This window comes from Heteronotia binoei, chromosome 2, assembly GCF_032191835.1.
Source record: "Heteronotia binoei isolate CCM8104 ecotype False Entrance Well chromosome 2, APGP_CSIRO_Hbin_v1, whole genome shotgun sequence".
Classification (NCBI taxonomy): domain Eukaryota; kingdom Metazoa; phylum Chordata; class Lepidosauria; order Squamata; family Gekkonidae; genus Heteronotia; species Heteronotia binoei.
Genome location: NC_083224.1, coordinates 75,239,815 through 75,260,648, shown reverse-complemented (window position 1 = coordinate 75,260,648; position 20,834 = coordinate 75,239,815). Strand labels below are relative to the sequence as shown.

The 20,834-nt window shown below is 42.0% G+C and overlaps 2 protein-coding genes across 3 annotated transcripts in view; both read right to left on the bottom strand.

Annotated features, from left to right (window-relative positions):
• Positions 1 to 1,169, bottom strand: part of NUCKS1 (nuclear casein kinase and cyclin dependent kinase substrate 1) — a 46,873-nt gene extending 45,704 nt beyond the window's left edge. For both annotated transcript variants that reach the window (XM_060231305.1, XM_060231306.1), the window contains exon 1: positions 873 to 1,169. In XM_060231305.1, the coding sequence (XP_060087288.1) occupies positions 873 to 889 (17 nt within the window). In that variant the 5' untranslated portion in view covers positions 890 to 1,169. The remainder of the gene's footprint in view (positions 1 to 872) is intronic.
• Positions 1,170 to 3,165: 1,996 nt separating this feature from the next.
• On the bottom strand, positions 3,166 to 20,639 carry RAB29 (RAB29, member RAS oncogene family). The gene is made up of 6 exons (XM_060231304.1): positions 20,566 to 20,639; positions 19,830 to 20,180; positions 14,148 to 14,219; positions 10,907 to 11,088; positions 7,658 to 7,779; positions 3,166 to 6,441 (listed from the first exon to the last, which is right to left on the bottom strand). Exons 2-6 carry the CDS (start codon positions 19,951 to 19,953, stop codon positions 6,324 to 6,326), a joined length of 618 nt encoding a protein of 205 aa, XP_060087287.1. The 5' UTR covers positions 19,954 to 20,180; positions 20,566 to 20,639; the 3' UTR covers positions 3,166 to 6,323.
• Between the last annotated feature and the right edge of the window lie 195 nt (positions 20,640 to 20,834).

The following is a 20,834-nucleotide window of genomic DNA, read 5'->3' as shown; positions in this document are numbered from 1 at the left end:
AGGTCACTGTCTAGTTCATCTGGCCCTCAGCCACAAACTTACAGAACAGTGTAAAAGTTGAGCAAGTGATCAAAGATGTCACCCAAGACTAAAATGGTACAGTAAATATTCCTTAAGTATCCTTTAGATCCCCTCCCCCAATAAACCATCGCTAGTTGAACCCAGTCGACTAATGTTTTCTGGATTCTCTGATTGCTTCCTACCGCCCAATGAGATCGCAACAACACGAGATCCCCCTCCTTAATGCATGAAACTCTGATTAAATCTACACTGCTGCAAAAAGCGCAGTTCCCCACAACGTGCATTGTAAATGTGCATGCGCTCTTTCCCACCAGGGTGCACTCTTCTGCTACGAACTCTTCCTTTTCGCAAGCAAGAACCTCCCCACGCAGATATAGAACAACTCCTTAGGAAAAGTCCCAATTAAATGCATATCGCCTCTCGGCGACAAAATTCGAAACACGGGTCCAAGCTAACAATGCTTCTCCTATTTCTCAGGAACAATAAATGCATGCGACACATCCGCACAATGCGCATGTGGCATGCCTTCCTTCTCTCCCTACAGTCGACATACGCACAGTGAAACCCTCAGACCGTTCCTTCTTCCCTCAAACAAACGTGGACCTTTGTCTGTGCCAAAGCAGCACTGCATCCAGTGGAAAAGAACCTGCAGGGCGGAGGGCGTGAAATCCCCCCCCCACCTCCAAGAAGCATGCTGCATGCCTACACACGCCCCTCCCCTCTCATCTCCCGCCATATCGCACTTCTGGCCTCCCTTTTCTTCCCTGCATGGGACAGGGCCCGGATCCCTGACTCCTCGTCTGAACGGACGCGGGTGGCCCGAGGCCCTTCTCCATTTGCGAAAGGCTCACCTGACGGGCCTAGACATCTTGGTTGATTAAATCGAGGCGGGCGCTAACAACTAAGAAGAGGAAATAGCCGAGATCAGTCTGAGCAGGCCTCGCTCGACTTCCCGCGGGGCCGTTGGTCCCCGGGTCCAGCGACTCAGGCGGCCGCCCCGCGCAACAGACCAGGCCTTCTTACACCGTCAATCGCCACCACTCGCCTCTCCCCCCTGCAAAATGGTCGCACTTCGTCCAGCAGAAGGGATGCGCCGTGCTGAGAGGGCGGTGCAACCTACTCAGCTGGCATCTCCTATCCCTTCTTCTCATTGGCTAGCTCGCGACATTGCAATTGCCCATTGGCTTGTTCGAACCATCACGGAAGCGATGCCCCGCCTCTTTTCCTGCGAGCGGGAGGAGTGAAGGAGATGGAGGGGAGCCCGCTCACTAAAGCTACTATGAGAGGGGACAGCCAACAACAGCCAGAAAAAACTGGCAAGATTTGACAATGGCAGATTCGCTATATACTTGCTTGTTTGGTTTAGTATTTATGTCCTACCACTCAATAACCGATCGTTTTTTGCCCGAGAGAATTAGCCGAGATATTTGCTGTTGATTTTAAATGAACTAATAGTTTCCCCTTCAAACAGCAGATTCGACAACAACGTCCAGACTAGGTTTTTGGAGGGAAAAGAGAATCAGGTTCAACCCCACCCCACGCGTCTGTGACACATATCGCGATATTTCATGTTTCTGCGTCTGTCGTTTTGGTCAGACCTGTATTTGCTGGCGAGCGTCTGCCAGGTCGCAGAAAATATATAGATGAAACAGCTCTCCTTTTTCGCAAGATTCTGTCAGCAATCTTCCCTTCCACGACCCACTGCTCCTACTCGTTGCTAACTGGAGTTTCCTCGCAGAGTCGTACCCTACCGCTATCTCACAGAGCTCCCCACTCCTGTCATTCTGGTCCCAAAGCCCTGATTCCAGGCCCAGCGAGGGAACGTCTCTCTCTTGGGGGGGCTGCCAGGCCCATGGCAGGTTTCTTCAAATCTGTGATTTTTCATTGCAGCTTTTGTGTTCCGTAATTTCGGGGCCCATGCAAGTTAATGAGCATTATAGCATTCATTATAGGCCTCTCGTTGTTTTCTATGGGCATTTGTTTTAGTACATCAGGTCTGATACCTTGTTCCGACAAAAGGCGGGATGGCAGGTTGAGGCTATGGTGAAGGTCTCTTGCATTGAAAACCCTATGGGGTTGCTATAACTCAACAGCAAGTAATTGACAGCACTTTCCAGCAGCAGATTTATAGTACAAGTTTACTCTAAACTTTCAACAGTGTCCTTGAACGCATCTTGCAAAAATCATACAGCCATTTTAAGGTATATTAAAGTAGTATATTGTGGGTGTGTTCAGCATATATATGCTAACTTCAATAGCAGGAAGGGTTTAAACCTTATTTGTTTTCATTTTAATCCTGCTGTTCCCAGCTTTGTTCTGATTGACAATTAACTTTACTGGGTGGTCTGCTGCTATGAGCCCCATCCACTCCTACAGTGGGATCAATAAGGAGTACAGCTACACCCAGACACATTCCAGATTAGTCTTTGTCCTAGTCTTGTTCTTGGCTCTTGAGGTTTGTGTGGGGCAGGGAGCAAGCAGGGGACATACAATTCTGCTCCAAAGATACCAATGCAGAATCTGGGAGGAGCCCTGCACAGAAGAGGAAAGTGCTAAGTGCAGAATTGGTTCCAGTTTCACCCTGTGTGAACCTGAGCTCAACACAGTCAGTGAGGAACAACACAACAAATACCTGCCCAAATTCATCCTGCTAGCCTGAGCATGGTGTAACCAACCATGAGAAGCATATCAGCATTTATATTGATCTCTCTGTGAAAGGGTAGTTCCAGCCAGTTCAGTGACATCCAGATAGATATTTCAGTAGAAACACGGATGCAAATATGCTTTAGCTACATATGTGGAAGTACAGATCAGTGTCCCTTATTACATGGAATAAGCTACTGCAAACAGTTGCAATCACTCAAACACTCTAATGGAAGTATCTGAAGCGTGTATGCATAAGAAAGCTTATACCTTGAATAAACTTTTGTAGGTCTTAAAGGTATCACTGGACTCAAGCTTTGTTCTGCTGCTTAAGACAAATATGGCTACTCACCTGAATCTACTCTAAAGGAGCAATTATAAGCAGGTTAAGTGTTCTTACGATTGCATCATAAGTTACGAGGAGAGCAAATCATTATTTTTAAAAAACCCAAAAATCCAGCTCTTAGTCTAGTTGCTGTTAAAATGATTGAAACAAGAAACCAATGTCATACATTTTATTTAAGATTTAATTCAGTTTTTTCAATACTGTATTGGTTGTTGATTGATACAACTAAAAGCTCTGTTGTCAGAGACATTAAAACAAATACTTTCACATTCAAAAATACTATTAATATGAGAATTACTGAGCTGAAATACCACTAGTTGCTTAGGGGAAATTTTCAATCAATAAGACACATGCAGTAAAGGTTCTAGTTGTTTAAGTGTCATTACTACACAAGAGAAAATATATCTAACTGAAGAGCTGTGTATTAAAGACCATTTTATCAATTGGATATTAGCCACATCCAAGACCTCTAAAATTTTATTGGCTACATAAGACCTCTAAAATTTTATTGGCTACATTTCACTTAATGTGATCCAACTGAGTGTTGCTGCAGAGATGCAAGGGTATTGTGCTGAAAGAATGAAAGATGTCATTGTGGAAATCCTATACTATAAAATGGGGGGGGGTGTCTATTGCATTTCCTTTTTAGACCTATTGCATTTCCTATTTAGACTACGTGGGCAGGAGGATACCATGTAGGCATAACGAAAACCCTGCCATGTCTGGCTTACAAGGAATCTGACAGCAGGAAAAAGTGCAAATTCCAAAAGAAACTGTTTTGAGCATATAAATGTGTTGTTCATTTAAACATATATAAAGCACAATAAATGTATGAGCTCAGAATAGTATCTTTAAAAACCCTACTTTATTGGACACCAGGCACCCTTTTCTTGCAAACGAATGGAAAGTTTAAAACAATCTCCAAGAAGAAATGCAGATCTTCCTAATAGAAAAGAAAACAGCAGCTGCACCTTGATTCCATTTCTGTAATCATTTGCAATTTACTTATAAAACACAGGAAAATAGAATAAAAGTTTTATATCAGAGGCAGTGTGGCATAACTTGTAAACAGCTGTGTGTGTGCACATGCATTTTTAAGAAACGTGTATTTAAGAACCCTCAAAATATGAAAAGTGCAGTAGCAGAAACTGTTTTGTAAAACAGCATTGACTGATACTAGATTTAGACAATGAGCCACCATTTGTTTTAAAAAGTATTCTTTCCAAGACAGAAAATTCTGAGGTTTTGGGCTTGTGTTTCATTCCAAGAGACCCTTAAAAAAAAAAAAAACTACTTGGAACCAGCTATTCTCCTAGTCTATTCAGTCTGTGCAAGCCAAGACAGCAGGCTTCACATGATACTGATTTGAGCTGGTAGTGGCTGTTTTTGTTTGAAGCTCATTCATTAGAAATCCAACAGACACAAAAGAGGATCTGATGTAAAACACATATTATCAAGTGCTACGTTTTGTGAACACATTCTCAGGTACCAGCTCTAGAAAATCTATGTTGTGGTGACTTGAACAACCCCAAGTACTATAATATCAAATCAAGCATCTTTTTAGATAGTTTTCCCCAAATGTATTAATATAGGCAATTAAAAATACAGCTTAGACTGTGAGCACAACCAGATTATGCAATATGGTCAATCATTCTTGTTCCTCCAATATGGATCAGTGATGTCAGAAATGCTGTCTGAACCAAAATTGGGTAAGTTCTTCACAGGATATCTGTACCAGTTACTTGCCAGAATAATTTATTCATTCAACTGTCACTCCTATTTATGCAAAAAACATGCTTTGTTTTCCCACACTGTAACTTTTCCTTTATATTAAATTATGCTTAATCTACTGCCTTTCATAGCTAGTATAGCAGAAAAGAATTAATGGAATAAACCAGGTAAAAGGTATGCTAGCAGTCATTCAAAACTGCATTGTTTGACCAAGTGACACTTTCAAGACATTCATATTCTACCACCTTCCTTCATATAACCCGTAGAAAATTATAAAAAAATCCAAAATCCTTGCAATACATATTATACCCGGCTGAGGCTAGTTCTGCTGTGCTCCTGATAAGCACACATTGGAATGCATTGAACAACAACAAAGCTCTGGAACACTGTTTCACTTAGCACTTTTACAACATTTTGCAGATCCTGCCCAGCAACCTACTGACAGCTCTAACAACCTTTAAAAACCAAAAAGTACCAGGTGGCAAGACTAAACATTCACTCACACATATTTCAATGTATTTTAACTTTTTTTTTAAACCTCAACCTTCCTAAATGATCAAATTGGCCAATAAAAAAGCTTTAAAGTTATAATTTTATACAATAAATATCACCTATAATTATTTTAAAAGGTGAGGGAATTATCAGGTGCCAAAAAGGCACAGTGAAGATTTAACTCTTTCTTGTTCTGTTGCTTTTGTCTCCTCAGATCACAAAACCCAAGAACGGTAGGTGGGCTTTCAGAAAGCTGTAGCTGTCTATACCCCCCCAAAGTAGGATGGCTAGGGGGAAGTAATTCATCAGAATCTGAAAAGGCAAGTGAGATCCTGGAAGGGAAAGGACAATAAAAACAAAGAATACTGCTGGTACACTAATAAGGCATCAATGCGGAACCATTTACAGCTTCAGCCTCAATTCATTGCTAGCTGCTCTAATAAAATGACATCAGGTCACTAAAGGACTTTAACAATTCTGTCCCACATAAAAACAGGGACAAAAAAGGCCACTGAGTTCACTGTAATTTTTCTTCTACTTAAATGCTGCTGTTGGCCAAATTACACAAAAGCAGCAATGAGCTTCTCAAGACAAACAATGTGCCACAAGAGCTGCTGTAAGAAGACCATTCTACAGCTGTGTCAGAAGGATAATCACAGTCCAAAGTATGTTTCTATAAATGAGACAATCTGTTCCAAAGGGAGAGCAAAGCCAGACAGACCATACATATGAGATAGACACAACTAGGTTGCTTTAGTTTCCCTTTCCTAGCTAAGGCTCTATTGCCACTTTTCCTAGACAAGCATCTTTGTTCAGCTAAGGTGAGGATTTCCCCTGACCTGCAGTGGGTAGAAGAGTCTTCATTCCAGAGTGAATCCAAGCTTCAACGATCAATGGAATGGCAAAAATCAACACCATGTGGCTCCCAGCATTAAAAAAAGTGTGTCACCCTGCTGGGTTGAATGACTCCCTTCCCTGCTTTTGCTTACAGCAATGCTGGAAGAGGAAGATTATTCACTACCATTCTTAACAAGTCAATATGTGTTGAAAGACAGTATTGTCTTCTGATCTGTTGCTGTTAAATGTGCAATTAGCAGCATCCCCAGTTGGGTGTGGATGCATCCTTCAGGTTAATGTAGTCTCCATGGCCAGGAACAGAGGAGTCTCCATCATTCAATGACATAGTCATCATCTTCTCAATAAGAACTCTAGGAAGCAACAGAATTCAGTTACAGAGCAAGAATTGACAGCATTCATTTGGCACCAACTAGGGGTTGTTTTGTAGAAAAATAGGTAGCAGAGCTCATTAGCATAACTCATTAGCATGTACCGCCCCCCCACCAGCCAAAAGCAACCCAATGCAAGAAAGAAGCACCCCAGGCAAGCAAGACCTGCTTGTGCTGGCTAGAGATCCAGCCAGCCCAAGCAGGCCTCGCTTGCCTGGGGCTCTCCTGGGCTGCCCCCCCCAGGTCAAAAGGCCAGCAAGCCACCTACTGCCCAAAATCACATAAGTGGAGAAAGGATGGCATGGGCTTCTCCAGGGGTTAATGAGGGCTGCTGGGAGTTGGCAAAGCCCCTGGGGGTTGGCTGGCTGCCTGCTTTCCTAATCCAGGGATTGTTATGCAGCTGGAAAAGGTAGGGAGGGAGGTTCAGGAGCTGTGCTCCTGTGAGTGCCTGCTGAATCTGAGGCTTGGCACCATCAAAGCCACTTTAACCTCTCCATAATGGAGAGGAATATCTTTAGACCTATAACTGTGTAATTATGGAACTCCAGCACTATTTATGCTGCACCTTTGCAAGTTTAAAACCAGGAGCATCCTGCTGGTGGGTATAGTTTATACCTTGAAAATTGTCATTGGCTTTGCAGCTTCACCTTCTCAATCCTCCCTGCTACTAACTAGTTTCCTTTTAAGTCTCACACTAATTTTCCACAAATGCTCAATGGATTTTGCTTTAAATGCCTGGTATGACCTACTAAATATTTAAGCAGCAAAGATCTGAGAGGTCATCTGCCTCAATTAACTGAAATTTGCTCCTCATATCAAGTCCCAAACAAAAATCTAAAGATAGCTGTTCTCACAAAGCTAACATGGCACCCATAGCAAACTGAACAAAAATCACACTTGCATTCTCGGGCCTACAAGGGATGAAGGTTTGTTCCAGACTTCATCTACAGTCACTACTCACCACAGCTCAAATTTCTAGAGCCACTGTTACACCCTAAACCATGGCCATTACCTCAAAGACAGCCATCTCATTACAAAGCATCACTCTGATAATACAATTATCAGTCTTGCTCTAACCCCAGGCCATCATCACATTAGAGTGAAAATATCCCTTGTCAAATAAGTACAGGCTTTGTTACGCATAAGAAGTAGCTTCTCAGTGGCTTAAAGAATACTCTTTAAAATCTCCTTTTCCTACCTCATAGATTCATTTACATTTTTGTTTTCCTTGACAGATGTTTCAGTCCACCCGGTAAAAGCATTCTCTTTACTGAAGCGATCAATTTCTTCTCTTGACACACCCCATGGAGAAAGGTCACACTGGAAAAGAAAATTCAGGAACACTCAACTTATCTTTAAAACTGCTAACAAGCAACAATATGTCTTTTTCCTGTCATAGTCATAGTCACAAGGCTACATACAGCAAGGCATCAACCCCTCGCATTCTGATTATAAAACAAGGCAGCTGCAGCTTAAACTGGCAAGGTAAGTGGTGGGTCAGAACCAATGTTTCCTCAAAGCTGCAAAGTCTTGTGAGCAAAAATTCTACTTTGTGAGGTACTGGCATGAAAGTTGTGAGTTACTGCATAAATTAGTGTGCTCTGGGGTCATTCTTCCTGAGCTAAGACAAAAATGTGTGAGCCGGAGGCTAAAAATTTGTGAGCTAGCTCAAACTAACTAAGTTTAGAGGGAACACTGGTCAGAACATATCACTGCCGCAGTCTACAGTCAAGTTTTCACAGTTCAAAAGGAATTTCACTGAGGTCAAGACAGATTTGGATAATGTGCTTCATTGCCAATTCAGTGTCTCAATTTTAGTCCTTTGGGGATAGTACAAGTGCCTGCACCCATCTGGAGATCTCTATTTCCTCCATGACATCAGAGAATGCCATGTTTTCAGGAAGAATCTTGGGGGTGATGGCACTAGCCCACCCTTCCCTGCAGTCACATGGCTTGAGGGAGAGGTCTTAGAAAGGATGTTCCTTTAGTTTTAGATCAACTGATTCCTCATTATTGATCAGGCAAACTCCAGGACTATGTAGCTTTCTTACTCCCAGGCCTTGGGAGCTTCTGGAACTAGTCTGGGTACTGCACAATTCCCTGGGGATTTTAAAGTACAACCAGCCTTTTGAGGATTTTGCACAGCTCACAATCTGAGCAGTTATTACTTTACAGGTTTGAACAAACAAAAAAGATTAAATTTTGAAGAATACTAATAAAAGTACAAAACTTTTCCCCATAATAACAAAAGCCAAAACAGAACTAAATAGACTGGTTTGGCTTAGCAAAAAAGTATGGCAGAATAAACAACAGGGAAGAATATTACCACACATGTCAAAGAGAGGTGGTTTCATGAGGGAAACTAAAATCAATGTAGCTGTAGACATTTAACAATCTTTAATTAATTTTTTGGTGCTTTTAAGCCATGTTTGTTGATAAAAACTTATTTCACTAGATGTTTTGTCATCCTTTGCTGTCTGCATCATCATATCATATAGAAATTTACTTCCTAAAACACCACCTTGCAATAGCAATATACAGGGACTTGCTGCTTACATTCTGATCCAATTTTCTTGGTGTAATTTTGTTAAATGCCGCTATAAAGTGCTTCCCCCGCATTCTGAAAAGGAAATGGAAGGGGTATCATTCCCTCTCCCTCCTTTGCCATTCTCCTAATAAGAGCCAATTATGTTGAAGCAGACAGATAACCCTAATCAAGCGGAACTTCAAAATAGCATACATTTGCATCACGCAATGTAAACCATTAAAAGAAACCTGTTTTCTGGAGCTCATTTCTTTCTTTGTTTCTAAATAAACTAAGAAAAGATTTGTAGGACACTTCATACTGCTGCAGTGCCCTGCAGGAAATCCAGGAGTATGAAGGCAGCCTTAAAAAAAAAAAAAAACCTTTGATATGAAGTGAATTTGCTCAGCATTCCAGACCCAACTAGTGGAGTTGAGCCCCATTTATCTCCACTAGATTAAGGAGTGGGAATCATAATCCCCTTTTCAAATCTGCAGCAGTACCATGCTGGCTATGCATATAAGCAATGAGCTAGGGATCCCCCAGCACACATCTCAGCCACAAATCACAGGGAAGGAACAGCAAGCAATAGTTACAAAAAGAACAGATCTTACCTCCAGTCAAACTAGTTCAAGGGCTGCAAAATACCAGGGACACCCCCACTGGTAACTGGGGTTAGCACTGACAGGCAGCCTCAAAGCCCAAGAGCCCCTGCCAGCCTATTGGCCTTCTGTGGCACCATGGGTATCTGCCCCTTTTTATTGTACAGCAGTGGAGGGATTGGCCCTGTTAGGACCACGTGATGTCCATGACCCTGTAAGCTCAAATATGTAGTGGTGATAATTATCCTGCCACCCACAGGGGAAAAGTAAGCAACTGGTTACCTCCCTTCTCCCTCAGGTCAGGAGCAGGCTGCTGCCGCCAATCACTACCTTGCTCACCTAGACAAGTGAGCATGCCATCAGTGCTTGTCCATTCTTACTGCCACTGGAATGGGGAGCAACAGTTCCACCCCTCAGGAAAAGGAGGTGTCCTGGATGGGAGGGGGGAACAAATGTTCACCCATCATCCAGAAGCTGGGGCTCTTTGCTGTCACTGATTGCCCACACATAGGAAAGAGGAGCTAGCATCTAGGTGGAGATACAATAACTGCTGCAGCATGCCCCTTTCGCACAAATACCACCTAAGCCAGTGAGTCAAGCCAGCGAGCCAGGGAAAAGCCACTTTTGCTCCAGGTTGTCAACCAGTCAGGTCAAGCAGGAAAGCTCCTTTTCAACCTAATGTGGCAGTGAAACCTTCAGCATAGGGAAAGCCTGTTTATCAAGCCTTCCCAAAAGGTTACAGTAAAGAAATTACTTTGGACCAAGATGTAAATCCATCTTCTCAACATTTTACCTCTAGGTATGGTACTACTTGATGCTCCAGGACAAGATGGGGAAAGGAAGAGAAGACTGTATAGAGCAAATATTCACCCTAACACCAGTGGGCTAAAATGGAGGAACTAGACTAGGCAATTGTAAGCCATCTTTTATAAGTTCATCCTTGCCTTTGCAGCAGACTCTGTTTTGCTCACCCCCCACCTTTTCCTACAGACCACCCCTGCCAACAAACTCTGCATTTCCCGATAAGCCCTAGAAGATGCTGTTGTTTCTCACAAAACAACAAACCAAGTTTCTTGGCCATGGAAACTCACTGCTTGTTTAGTTAAATGGGGCCACCATCACCTCTTTGTCTGTTTTCTGTTTCTGAGCAGCAAAAAATAAATGCACAAAAAAGTCACTACGAAAATTAAATCCCTTACATTTGCTGCTGGAACAAAAGCATTGTGGCATTTTCCCCTGCCCTCCACCCTCAGTTGCCCTTGTTAGCCACTTATAGTTGCCTAGCAGAAAGGATGGAGCTACCCAGTCTGCACTCCCTCACTTTATTAGCCAGTAGCAAGCAAGGGACAGGGTTTCCATCTGGCAGCTTCAGCTTGCTGTCCAAATCCTGCTTCCATTTCTGGCAGCTGGTGAAGGTGTTAATGCTGGTGACGTCAAACATGATAATGCAGGCTGATGCCTCTCTGTAGTACAGCCGAGTCATGGACGTGAAGCGCTCTTGACCTGGAAGTGGAAAGTGGAGGTTTATTGTTATCTTCTCAAACTCCATCCCTAGTGGCCCATATAATTCAGGTAGTCTTCATAGCCTCCACAAATACAAAAATGAGAACCAAGACAAGACAAAACATACACAGCCTTATAATGCCAGTGGCTTCATTCCTATTTGCTGCTTGGTGGCAAGGAAAATGAAGAAAAAGGAGGAAAAAGGGTGGCTTAAAATGGCCTTATGGTATGCTTCAAGCCTTAACATTTGAAGTGCCTGTGATAGAGCCAGCATACAATGGTGGTTCGAGTGACAAACCAGGCTCTGGGAGTCCCAGGTTGAAACCTTAACTCTGTCACAGAAGCTTGCTGGGTGACTTTGGGCCAGCCACACACTCTCAGCCTAGCCTACCTCACAGGTCAGTCAGTCAAAAATTTATTGTGTATAGTCACTGGCAGTTACAAAAGAGAACACGAACAACCTCACAGGTCTGTTATGAGGATAAAATGGAGGCAGGGATAATAATGTTGGAAATTGCTTTGTGTCACATGTGAGAGAAATGCAGGGTATGGATACCTTAATAAATAATCAAAGGTGAAATAAAGCAGAAATAAATCTTGTCACTAACATTGCCCTGCTCACTCCAAACACAAAAGTTAACCCACACAGGTTGGAGATTTTCTGAACTGGTCCATCTGATTCAGAAAGCTGCATATGCCTCCCTGGACACTATTGGTGCTTTTGCTAGGGAAGCCAGACTCATAGTCTGAAAGTCACGTTGAATACAGGGCTTTGAGTATCAGTCATTCTCACTGAGAAGCAAGAGAGATGTGGATGAGAGGAAGAGAAATCCCCATGTAGCCAAAGTTTTCACTTGCTGTTTTCACCTCTGACTCCCAACTGCTGAAGAAACAAGTCAAGCAGATTCTCTCTTTGGCATTAAAAATCGTTAAGGTTTAACCAGCAAACAAAGGTTTGGCTGTGCAATGAGAGAACACACATACACCCCTTAATAAGCATTAACTGCAACACCCATTACCAGCAGCAATCTTCAGGGTGTTCCAGGAATGTTCTTTTCCAGGATTTACACCAGAGATTGCATAAAATGCACTACAGGTAGGACAAAGTAAGTTCACAAAAATTATGTCATAGAGATGAGTGTTTCCTCTCCCCCTTTCCCTTCTTTTCATTTCCCAGCACTAAAATACTCACACCAAGGACTTATATTTAACAACTGCCATCACCAAACTTGTTAGGGACAATGAAGACACACCAAAATAAACACAACGATGGAATTAACTATTTTAAGACCCAGGCTCCACACCTACCTGTCCCAACATGAGATCTAAATCACCACTGCTTAAGGTACTGCATTTACCTAACAGGGAGACAACCCTGAAAGTAAGATGATCTCCCTAAAAAAAGTTTTTATACACAACGGTTTTATTATTGTACATAACTGTAACTTGCATGCCATTTTAAGATCTTTCTTAATGGCATATGTGGAAAAAAGGTTTTCCTTTTGGGTGAACAAGCCAGTTTATTTAAGAGAACACGAGCAGACATAAATGGCAAGGCAAAATTTTACCTACGTTACCTGGCTAAAATGGGAACAGCATGCCTTGCAAATAGGTAGAGTGAGTGTATCTTTTGTTGCTTCAGATCATGTCAACAAGGCACTGGCAATGTGTTCTGGAGTGCTCCAATTCAATATGACTCATCCAGCCATCAAGAAGCAGCAGACAGAATCTATCAGACAGAGGGACTGATTTCCTCTGCTTCCCTTTTGCAAGTCCAGATGGTCAGGATTACAGAAAAGAATAAGAGATTGGATTTATACCCTGCTCTTCACTTGGAGTCTCCCTCCCTCTCTCCACAACAGACACTCTGTGAGGTAGGTAGGGCTGAGAGAGCTCTTTTTAAAACTGCTCTTGAGAAACAGCTCTTTCAAGGTCACTCAACAGATGCATGTAGAGGAAGGGGAATCAAACCCAGCTCTCCCAGATTAGAGTCTGCACTCTTATCTACTACACCAAACAGTTACCAAAGTGACTGTGAGTGATGGGATCAAAATTTGAACATTGGGCTCAATATGCAAGTTTTGACACTTGGCTCAGTGAGCTCCTTTGCTGGTAAAAATCATCTCATAATTTATATCAAATATATTATGAGCAGTTTTTAAATTGCACTTATTTGTATTGGAAAAGCGTAAAGAAATGGCAATTTTTTCATCAAAATGAAGCAATTTTAACAATGCTTTTATTATCAAAGATTTCAGGTTTTCACAGCTGGTAACATCATTAGGGTTTGTAGAATCTTTCGGGATCAAGTGCCGTGTTCTACTGGAACACGGTAGAACACGGCACTTGATCCTGAAAGATTCTACAAACCCTAATGCTTTTATTATCATAGATGAGCACTAGTACATCCCCTTCTTTAAATCAAATATGCTGGAAGAAATGCATAAGGGTGACAAAACTGTTTGCAATTCAAGACTAGAGGAGTTCATCCTTCAGCAATAATTACCTATTCCTATCCCTTCTCACATGGTCAGTCTCAGAGGCAGGACTGTGAAAACCCTGTGAGACAGGCTTGTGTCCTTGTTAGTGAAGGTGGCAGGAAGACAACCAAAATCACCAATGCATTAGTCATGCTATCAATTATACTAGAGACAAGCCACTTCCAGTTAGTAATAGATGAAACTGTAAATAGGGAATGCCAGAAGCTTCAACTGCTGTCTGGCCAAAATTCACCAGTTTGTTCCGTGGGTGTGACAGACAGATAGAAATAAAAGTAGACAACACAACAGGTCACTAAAAATCATAAATAAGCTCTGATCTTTTAGCTGATGTATCTTTACTGCTAACCAAAATGCTAAATTATGTTCTAACCAAATCTTTGGTTTCCAAAGCTCCTATTTTTGCAGGAGTAAATGCTAAATATGTCAGACTTTTTTTAAAGCAATAGAAATAGCACTTGAGAGTTATGCTTTTCTGAAGGGAAAAGACAAATAAGCAGTATAATTATAGTACATTACAGTACAATGCTATAAAGATCCAGGAAATTTCATGCAGCTCACCTGCAATATCCCATAGCTGTAGCCTCACGGTCTCAGACTCTGACCACTGTACCACCTTCAGAGCAAAGTCCACTGGGGAGCCATGGAAGGGAAGAAAGAAAAGGGCTGAGGAAACGGCTGAATAGGAGTTTGCCAAAAATCACTGTCCAAATTTAGTTCCCACTCCAGTAGATCTAAGCCTAAAAATCATTTTCTCCTGCTATCCTAAGTAATCAAAGATTTCAGGTTTTCACGGCTGGTAACATCATTAGGGTTTGTAGAATCTTTCAGGTTCAAGTGCCGTGTTCTACTGGAGAAAGTTTTCCTTCCAGACGTTTCGTTCTCAGCTGCGGAGAACATCCTCAGTGGTGTTGCAGCCGGAGCAGGCGCTCTGACCTTCTTGGCTGCTGTGCATTGAGTGGGGCCAGGGCTGCTGGAGAGCTGCTGTTTCTAGGCTGGAGAGGGTGTGATGAAAGGGCAAAGTTGCTTGCCCAACAGTTCCCTTGATGCTATTGAGAATGGAAAGTTGCCTTGACTTTTTGGAATTACAGCTCACAGAATATTTACAATATTGGAGTATTCGTCCTCTAATGCTAAAAAAGATCCTCAAAACCACTCCATTTTTCTGAGTTGGTGATTTCTCCAGGCAGGTCTGGTAGAGCCTCAGATGAGCAGACAATGGCTAGGGCCATAGCTCAGAACAAGGAAGAATCTAGCATGGAAGAGGAGCTGAAGGAGCAACCTGATGGGAGTTTGGTGACTCCTGCAATATCTTCAGAGGTGGACGAACTGCAAGAGAATCTGGAAGCTAAGGGGCCGACACAGATCTCAGAAGAGATACCTGTGGTTCTTGAACAACAGCTTAGTCTGGAAAGTCATGACACAATGAAGAGAAAATTGAAGGCTGAGAGGTGCAGGGAGGCTATGAAGATTATAGCATGGCAGGAAGAATGGGTAAGAAACAATAAAATCCAGCATAACCCTTCTGGGGAAGCATTAGAAGAATAGGAATTGGAACATATTAAGAACTAAACAAAGCAGAAATTGACTCGGGAATACAAAGACACAGAAGATAAGAGTAGATAGTAATGTTTTAGTGGAAATATTCAAGCTCTGTATCCAGATTTGTGGTTGTTAAGGGGAAAAAATCAAATCAAAAAGGTGCCAGCCATGAATACAGTCAGTTAACAGAAATGATATTATATAGTTAGCAATAGAAATGTTATTATATAGTTAGCAATAAAACTGTCATTTTAATATGTGAAGTGTCTTTGGGAAGGTAAGCCCTTTGCCTTGGCTTTTTCCTCCCCCTCCCCCCCCCAAGTCTGTATATGAATTTGGGATGGTGAGCCCACAGCTTTGGCATCTTCCTTTTCCTCCCTTAGTTTATCTGTTAATTTTGAGGTTTTTTACTCTTGCTGGCAGGTCCCAGGTATTTCAGGGAAGGAGGGTGTGGAAGAGGTCCCTCTCATGTGGTATGGGATGGATTCCAAACCATTTGGTGGGGGCCATTTTCTGAGCACACCTGACCTTTCTTGCCCTCATTGTGTGTTGATCTTTCTCTTGATTGTATACATCCCTGTTCTTACAATCCTTACTTTTAAATTTTACTCCACATCCCAGTAAATTTCCATTTTTTTTTGTGGGGTGATATGTATGTAACGTAAAAAAAGGTAAAGGTAGCCCTCTGCGCAAGCACCGAGTCGTTACTGACCCATGCGGTGACATCACATCATGACGTTTTCCTGGCAGACTTTTTAGGGGGTGGTGTGCCATTGCCTTCCCCAGTAATCTACACTTTACCCCCAGCAAGCTAGGTACTCATTTTACCGACCTTGGAAGGATGGAAGGCTGAGTCAACCTTGAGCCAGCTACCTGAGCCCAGTTTCCGCTGGGATCAAACTCAGATTGTGAGCAGAGCTTGGACTGCAGTACTGCAACTCAGCACTCTAAATTTTAAAAAAATGCTAGGAAATGTTTAAAGAAGAAAAAAAAGAGGAAGACACGATATGAGATGGATTGACTCAATCAAGAATGCCATGGCCCTCAGTTTGAAAGACCTGAGTAAGACTGTTAATGATAGAACATTTTGGAAGTCATTAATTCATGGGGTCACCATAAGTTAGAAGTGACGACACACAACACACACTATATTATGAACAAGCAACTGTCGGATCTGCCATTAAATTACTTGCAAATTACTTATCTTCCATCTCTACCAATGTACTATAAATGACAGTGGCTGCTTTACAAGCTCTAGTTTAGGCGAATTAGTATATTTACTAGTAGTAAGGCCTGTTGTGAGGAGAAATACAATGGGCACTAGAAATTTGCTGTGGGTGAGTGTCATGGCATTGTCAGGGGGTGGGGCTGAGGAGGGACAGGAAAGATAGAGGGAAGGTATGTTGAGAAGGAAGCTTTTGGGAAGAGAAATGGAGAAAATGTGGGAATGTGGGGTAGGTTATTAGAGGAGGGGCATTGATTGAGAAAGAAGGGATGGGGGGGCAAAATAGATGAGGTAGATTGCTTTCAACTCCTCCCCCCTCTCTGCAGCCTCTACATAGGAAAAGTACAGTCTTTCTCCGCAGTGGGGACCAAAGCAGCTTTACATCATTCTCCTCTCCTCTTGATCTGCACAATAACCTCATGAGGCAGGTTAGCAATCTAGGTCAGTCTCTGCCTCTCAGCCTAAACTATCAGGCAGGGTGATTCTGAAGATTAACTGGAGGAGTGGAGAATGATGTATGCCACCTTGGTCTCACTGGAAGGAGGACAGGATAAAAATAAATAAACAAATAAATATCCAGGCCTTCACAGTTAGAACTCTCCAGCATTTGTTTGTTTTCAAGAGTTTAGAAGCAGAATGGGAAGAGGTGTTACTTTCACTGTTCATACCGTAACTTCAACATTTATAATGCTCGTTGATGTTTTAATTCAATATGCCAAAACACCTATTCATAACAGAAACAGTTAAGAAAACTCACAATTTTTATAGCAAAAGGAGACAGGCTCACTATACTGACACTTCACATCAAAGTCCAGAGAAACTGGGTTTGGGAACAAGGTACAGAGGACTGCTTGTTTCCATATGTGTATCTGCCTGCCAACTGAACTCATCCTCTTAAGTCTTCCTTCCTACCCCTTCCTCTTTAATTTGAGGTTAAAAGTATGGCTAGCCCTTCCCTTCAACCAGATGTATTGTTTTCGGCACCAACTAAGGGCAGGTAAAGACAACTCAAGCCTTCAGAGTTGTTTGATAACTCAGGCATTCCCCCTGGGAATAACAGTTACATACATTCAGGGAGCATAAACATTTTTTAAAAATACATCTATTAAGCCAAATATTTGTGTTGGAAGAGTTCCAGTGCTTCAAATGGAATTACTTCCACATTGGAATGTTTAGGATTTCAACCTAAGGAAGCAAAGAAGCCATCATCACCAAAGCACCCTGCTATGAACATTCATTTTTATAATCTTTCCTCATTTGGCAAATGAGCGCTTAGAGTCACTGAACATCACTGTAAACAGAGTAATAACTTAAGACCCAATAAGCAATAGGGGCAGTCAATTTTTTTCTGAAATAAAAAAAGAATACACTACATCAAGATTGTACCATCAAACTTGCTAACACTCTTTTCTGTTAGCAAACCATCTGCAGTCTCAGCATAGCAAGGTATGCCTTTCTGGTATATCTCCTGATCAATAGATGTCAGCCTGACTGATCTACAACTGCACCATCTCTCACAACATGGCTATCTATTCTTCAACAACAGCAAAATATTTATGCCCAGTTTGAAACAAAAAGGAGTATTCCCAAAATCAAATCACATATGAAAACCTCCAAGAGCCAAAGATCAATATTATAAATGAGATTTAAAATAAAACATTGTAGGTAGAGCCAGTGAGCAGACTTTTATTTATTTGTGGGCAGAGTTTATTTATTTATTTACATTATTTATAGGGTGCTTTTATCACTTGGATTCAAGGCAGATTAAACAAGCTAGGAGCCAAGAAAACCAAGTTCCAATCCCCACTTTGCCACACAATCTCACTGGGTGATCTTAGTTATTCTTTTCAGCCTAGCCTACCTCAGAGGGACGTTGTGATGATAGAACAGAGCAAGAACAATGCTGTAAGGTTACTTTGGGTCCCCACTGGAGAGAAGCAGGATATAAACTCTACATAAATAGAGCACACACTTGGAGACAGTGTGGTATAGTGGGTAGAGTGTCAGACTCTGGGAGATCCAGGTTCAAATCCCAACTTGTACCATGGAAGCTTGCTGGGTGATGCTGGGCCAGTCCCTTACTCTTAGTGTAACCTACCTCACAGGGTTGTGAAGATAAAATTGAGTGAATTAGAAAGGTGTAAGCTGCTTTGGGATCCCATAGGGGAGAAAAGTGGGGTATAAATGAAGCAAATAAATAAATAAATGCTAAGTAAGAGGCAGTTGTGGATACTAGGCCAGAAATTCACAGCAAATCTAAGTTGATTATAAGGAAACTGTAAATGACTGACAGTGACTTGAAGGTTCACTCTCTGAAGAATATTTATTCTGGAAATGTTTTTCTCTGGCCACTGTCCAAAAAAGAATACTTAAACTATGGACCACTGGTCTAATTCAGTAAAGCACTTATTAAGTGTAATTTTCCTAGTGAAAGATAAACATAGAATAATTGTGATTACTGATTATGAGATTCAGGCTACGACAAAATTATAAAGAAGTGCCTTGGAAAGGGTGGTGGTCCAAGCAAAGCAAACATAGAGAGGTTGTCGTTTCACCATGGACTTCACACACAAGAAGGGGTGTGTGTGTGTGAGGAACAGTCTGAATACAAAACCTGCATGACTGTTCACAGAGGATGGACACATCACTAAAGCCACACTGTTGGGCTAGAACACTGCACATGCTGTGTGTTCTTGTAGCAAGGAGAAACACCAATACTGATATCATCAAGATGTAGGAAGTAACTTAAGAAATCATTGCCCTTGTGAAACTTGCTTGCGCTCTCTCACTCACACCCTGTCTTTATTACATCACACACATGTTGGTAGCTAACCAATAGACTCGACTGATTAAATGTAGAAACGAGAAAGTATCATTCCCCACTAAACCTTCTCTCTTTCACTCTCATATTAATTTGCCTATATAGCCTTTAGTAGGGACCAGCCAAATGACATGTAACTGTGTGCCAGATTTCAAGTGCACTAGAACCCTCAATTTGTCTGGAAGCTATGAAAAAAACATTTTAAGGAGAAAGGAAACTCCTCAGGATGTGGTTGCAGGACTGCAACCATTACTTTAACCTGCAAATAGAACAAAAGTGTACATAAAATAGATTAGAACTGTTAGTGGACCACTGATCAATTTCTCTTGGAACACTTAGGCATAACAGCAGGCCCAAGTCACTCTATGCAATTAGCTCTACCTTAATTGCTCAGATAGCCTAAAAGTGCACTTCACTTGATAAATTTAATACATGGCACAGACCACCAGGATAGCATGAAAGTAGCCAATGCAAGGCTGAAGTCAGTCAACCCCAATACAGTGCTTGGTGTATGGAAACAAAAGGCACACAAACACACAGCTATTAGTCAAAAGGCAGCACACTTTTAGAGTCAATCAGTATTTTAAATAGTTCATTAGAACACCTCATTCATTGCAAATATGTCTTTTAGTGTGTAAGCAGAAAAATCACTCACCTCCCACAGTGGATTTATAATGCTTGTTGAAACTATCGTTTGCATACCGCTGAACCAGCGAGGTCTTCCCAACTGTGGCATCCCCAATAATTAGGACTTTAAACATATGGTCGTGATGCCCCATGTTCTGATACACTTAAGGAGACTGACAGAAACACGCTCTGCCTCTTCTTCAGAACACTCCGCCACGTGTGAAAACGAGCACTTAACTTTCCTCTACAGAGAAGCAAGATCCGTGCATTCAACGTAGCCTTCGAACCACAAGCAAGCCAGCCTTTAACAACTCTTTCCGTCTGCAAGCATCATTTCCCACAGAGAAAAGGACATCTTTCTTCCGTGTGCCCCGAAGCTCTTAGAGGAAGGGGGACAAAAAGTGGTATGCAGCTTCCGCGTTTAACTTCCTATTACAAAGTTCTTGCCGGGAATTCAGAGAGCCGGCACGCTGCAGCTTTTAAAACTACTGTTAACCGGGAGAAGATATGACCATACCATCATACTTCTCAAAACCTCCCCCTCCCCCAAAAAACTCCATATAAATGCATCCCAAGCGTTCTATACCCGATGAATAAGTTTTGCTGGGAAGCAACCAACTTTCACACAGCTGTGCCGTGGAAGAAATGTACCGAGCCCTGCCAAACGAATCCTGTAGCTAGAGAGGAACACCCTTATAGACCACTAGGTGAAGTGAAATTTTAACCGCCGGTTCCTTTTTTTTTTAGAATGGGAAACGCACTACCCTTCCCAAAGCATGTTTCTTTCAGCCACTTTTGCTGCCTGCCACTCCTTTCCGCATTCTCCAGACTATCATGTGAGGTCTTGCGCTTCAGTGCCTATTAAATAAACTACATTACCCGGCATGCATATGGTGATTTTAAATAAGGATCGCTCTGTTTTATGGGAAATGTAGTGTTTTACTCAGGAAAGCGTGTGCTTTTACTGTATGATTTGTTACTAGAGTTAACAGATGTCCTCTTTTGGACTCTGTATTAAAAAAAACTGATGAAA

Excerpts from the sequence above, each read along its gene's own strand:
- RAB29 (XM_060231304.1), bottom strand. The coding sequence starts at position 19,953 with ATGGGGCATCACGACCATATGTTTAAAGTCCTAATTATTGGGGATGCC. Across the intron at positions 11,089-14,147 it reads ACAGCTATGGGATATTGCAG|GTCAAGAGCGCTTCACGTCC; the intron begins GTGAGCTGCATG and ends TTCCACTTCCAG. Across the intron at positions 7,780-10,906 it reads GCTTGCTACTGGCTAATAAA|TGTGACCTTTCTCCATGGGG; the intron begins GTGAGGGAGTGC and ends TTTCTTTTCCAG.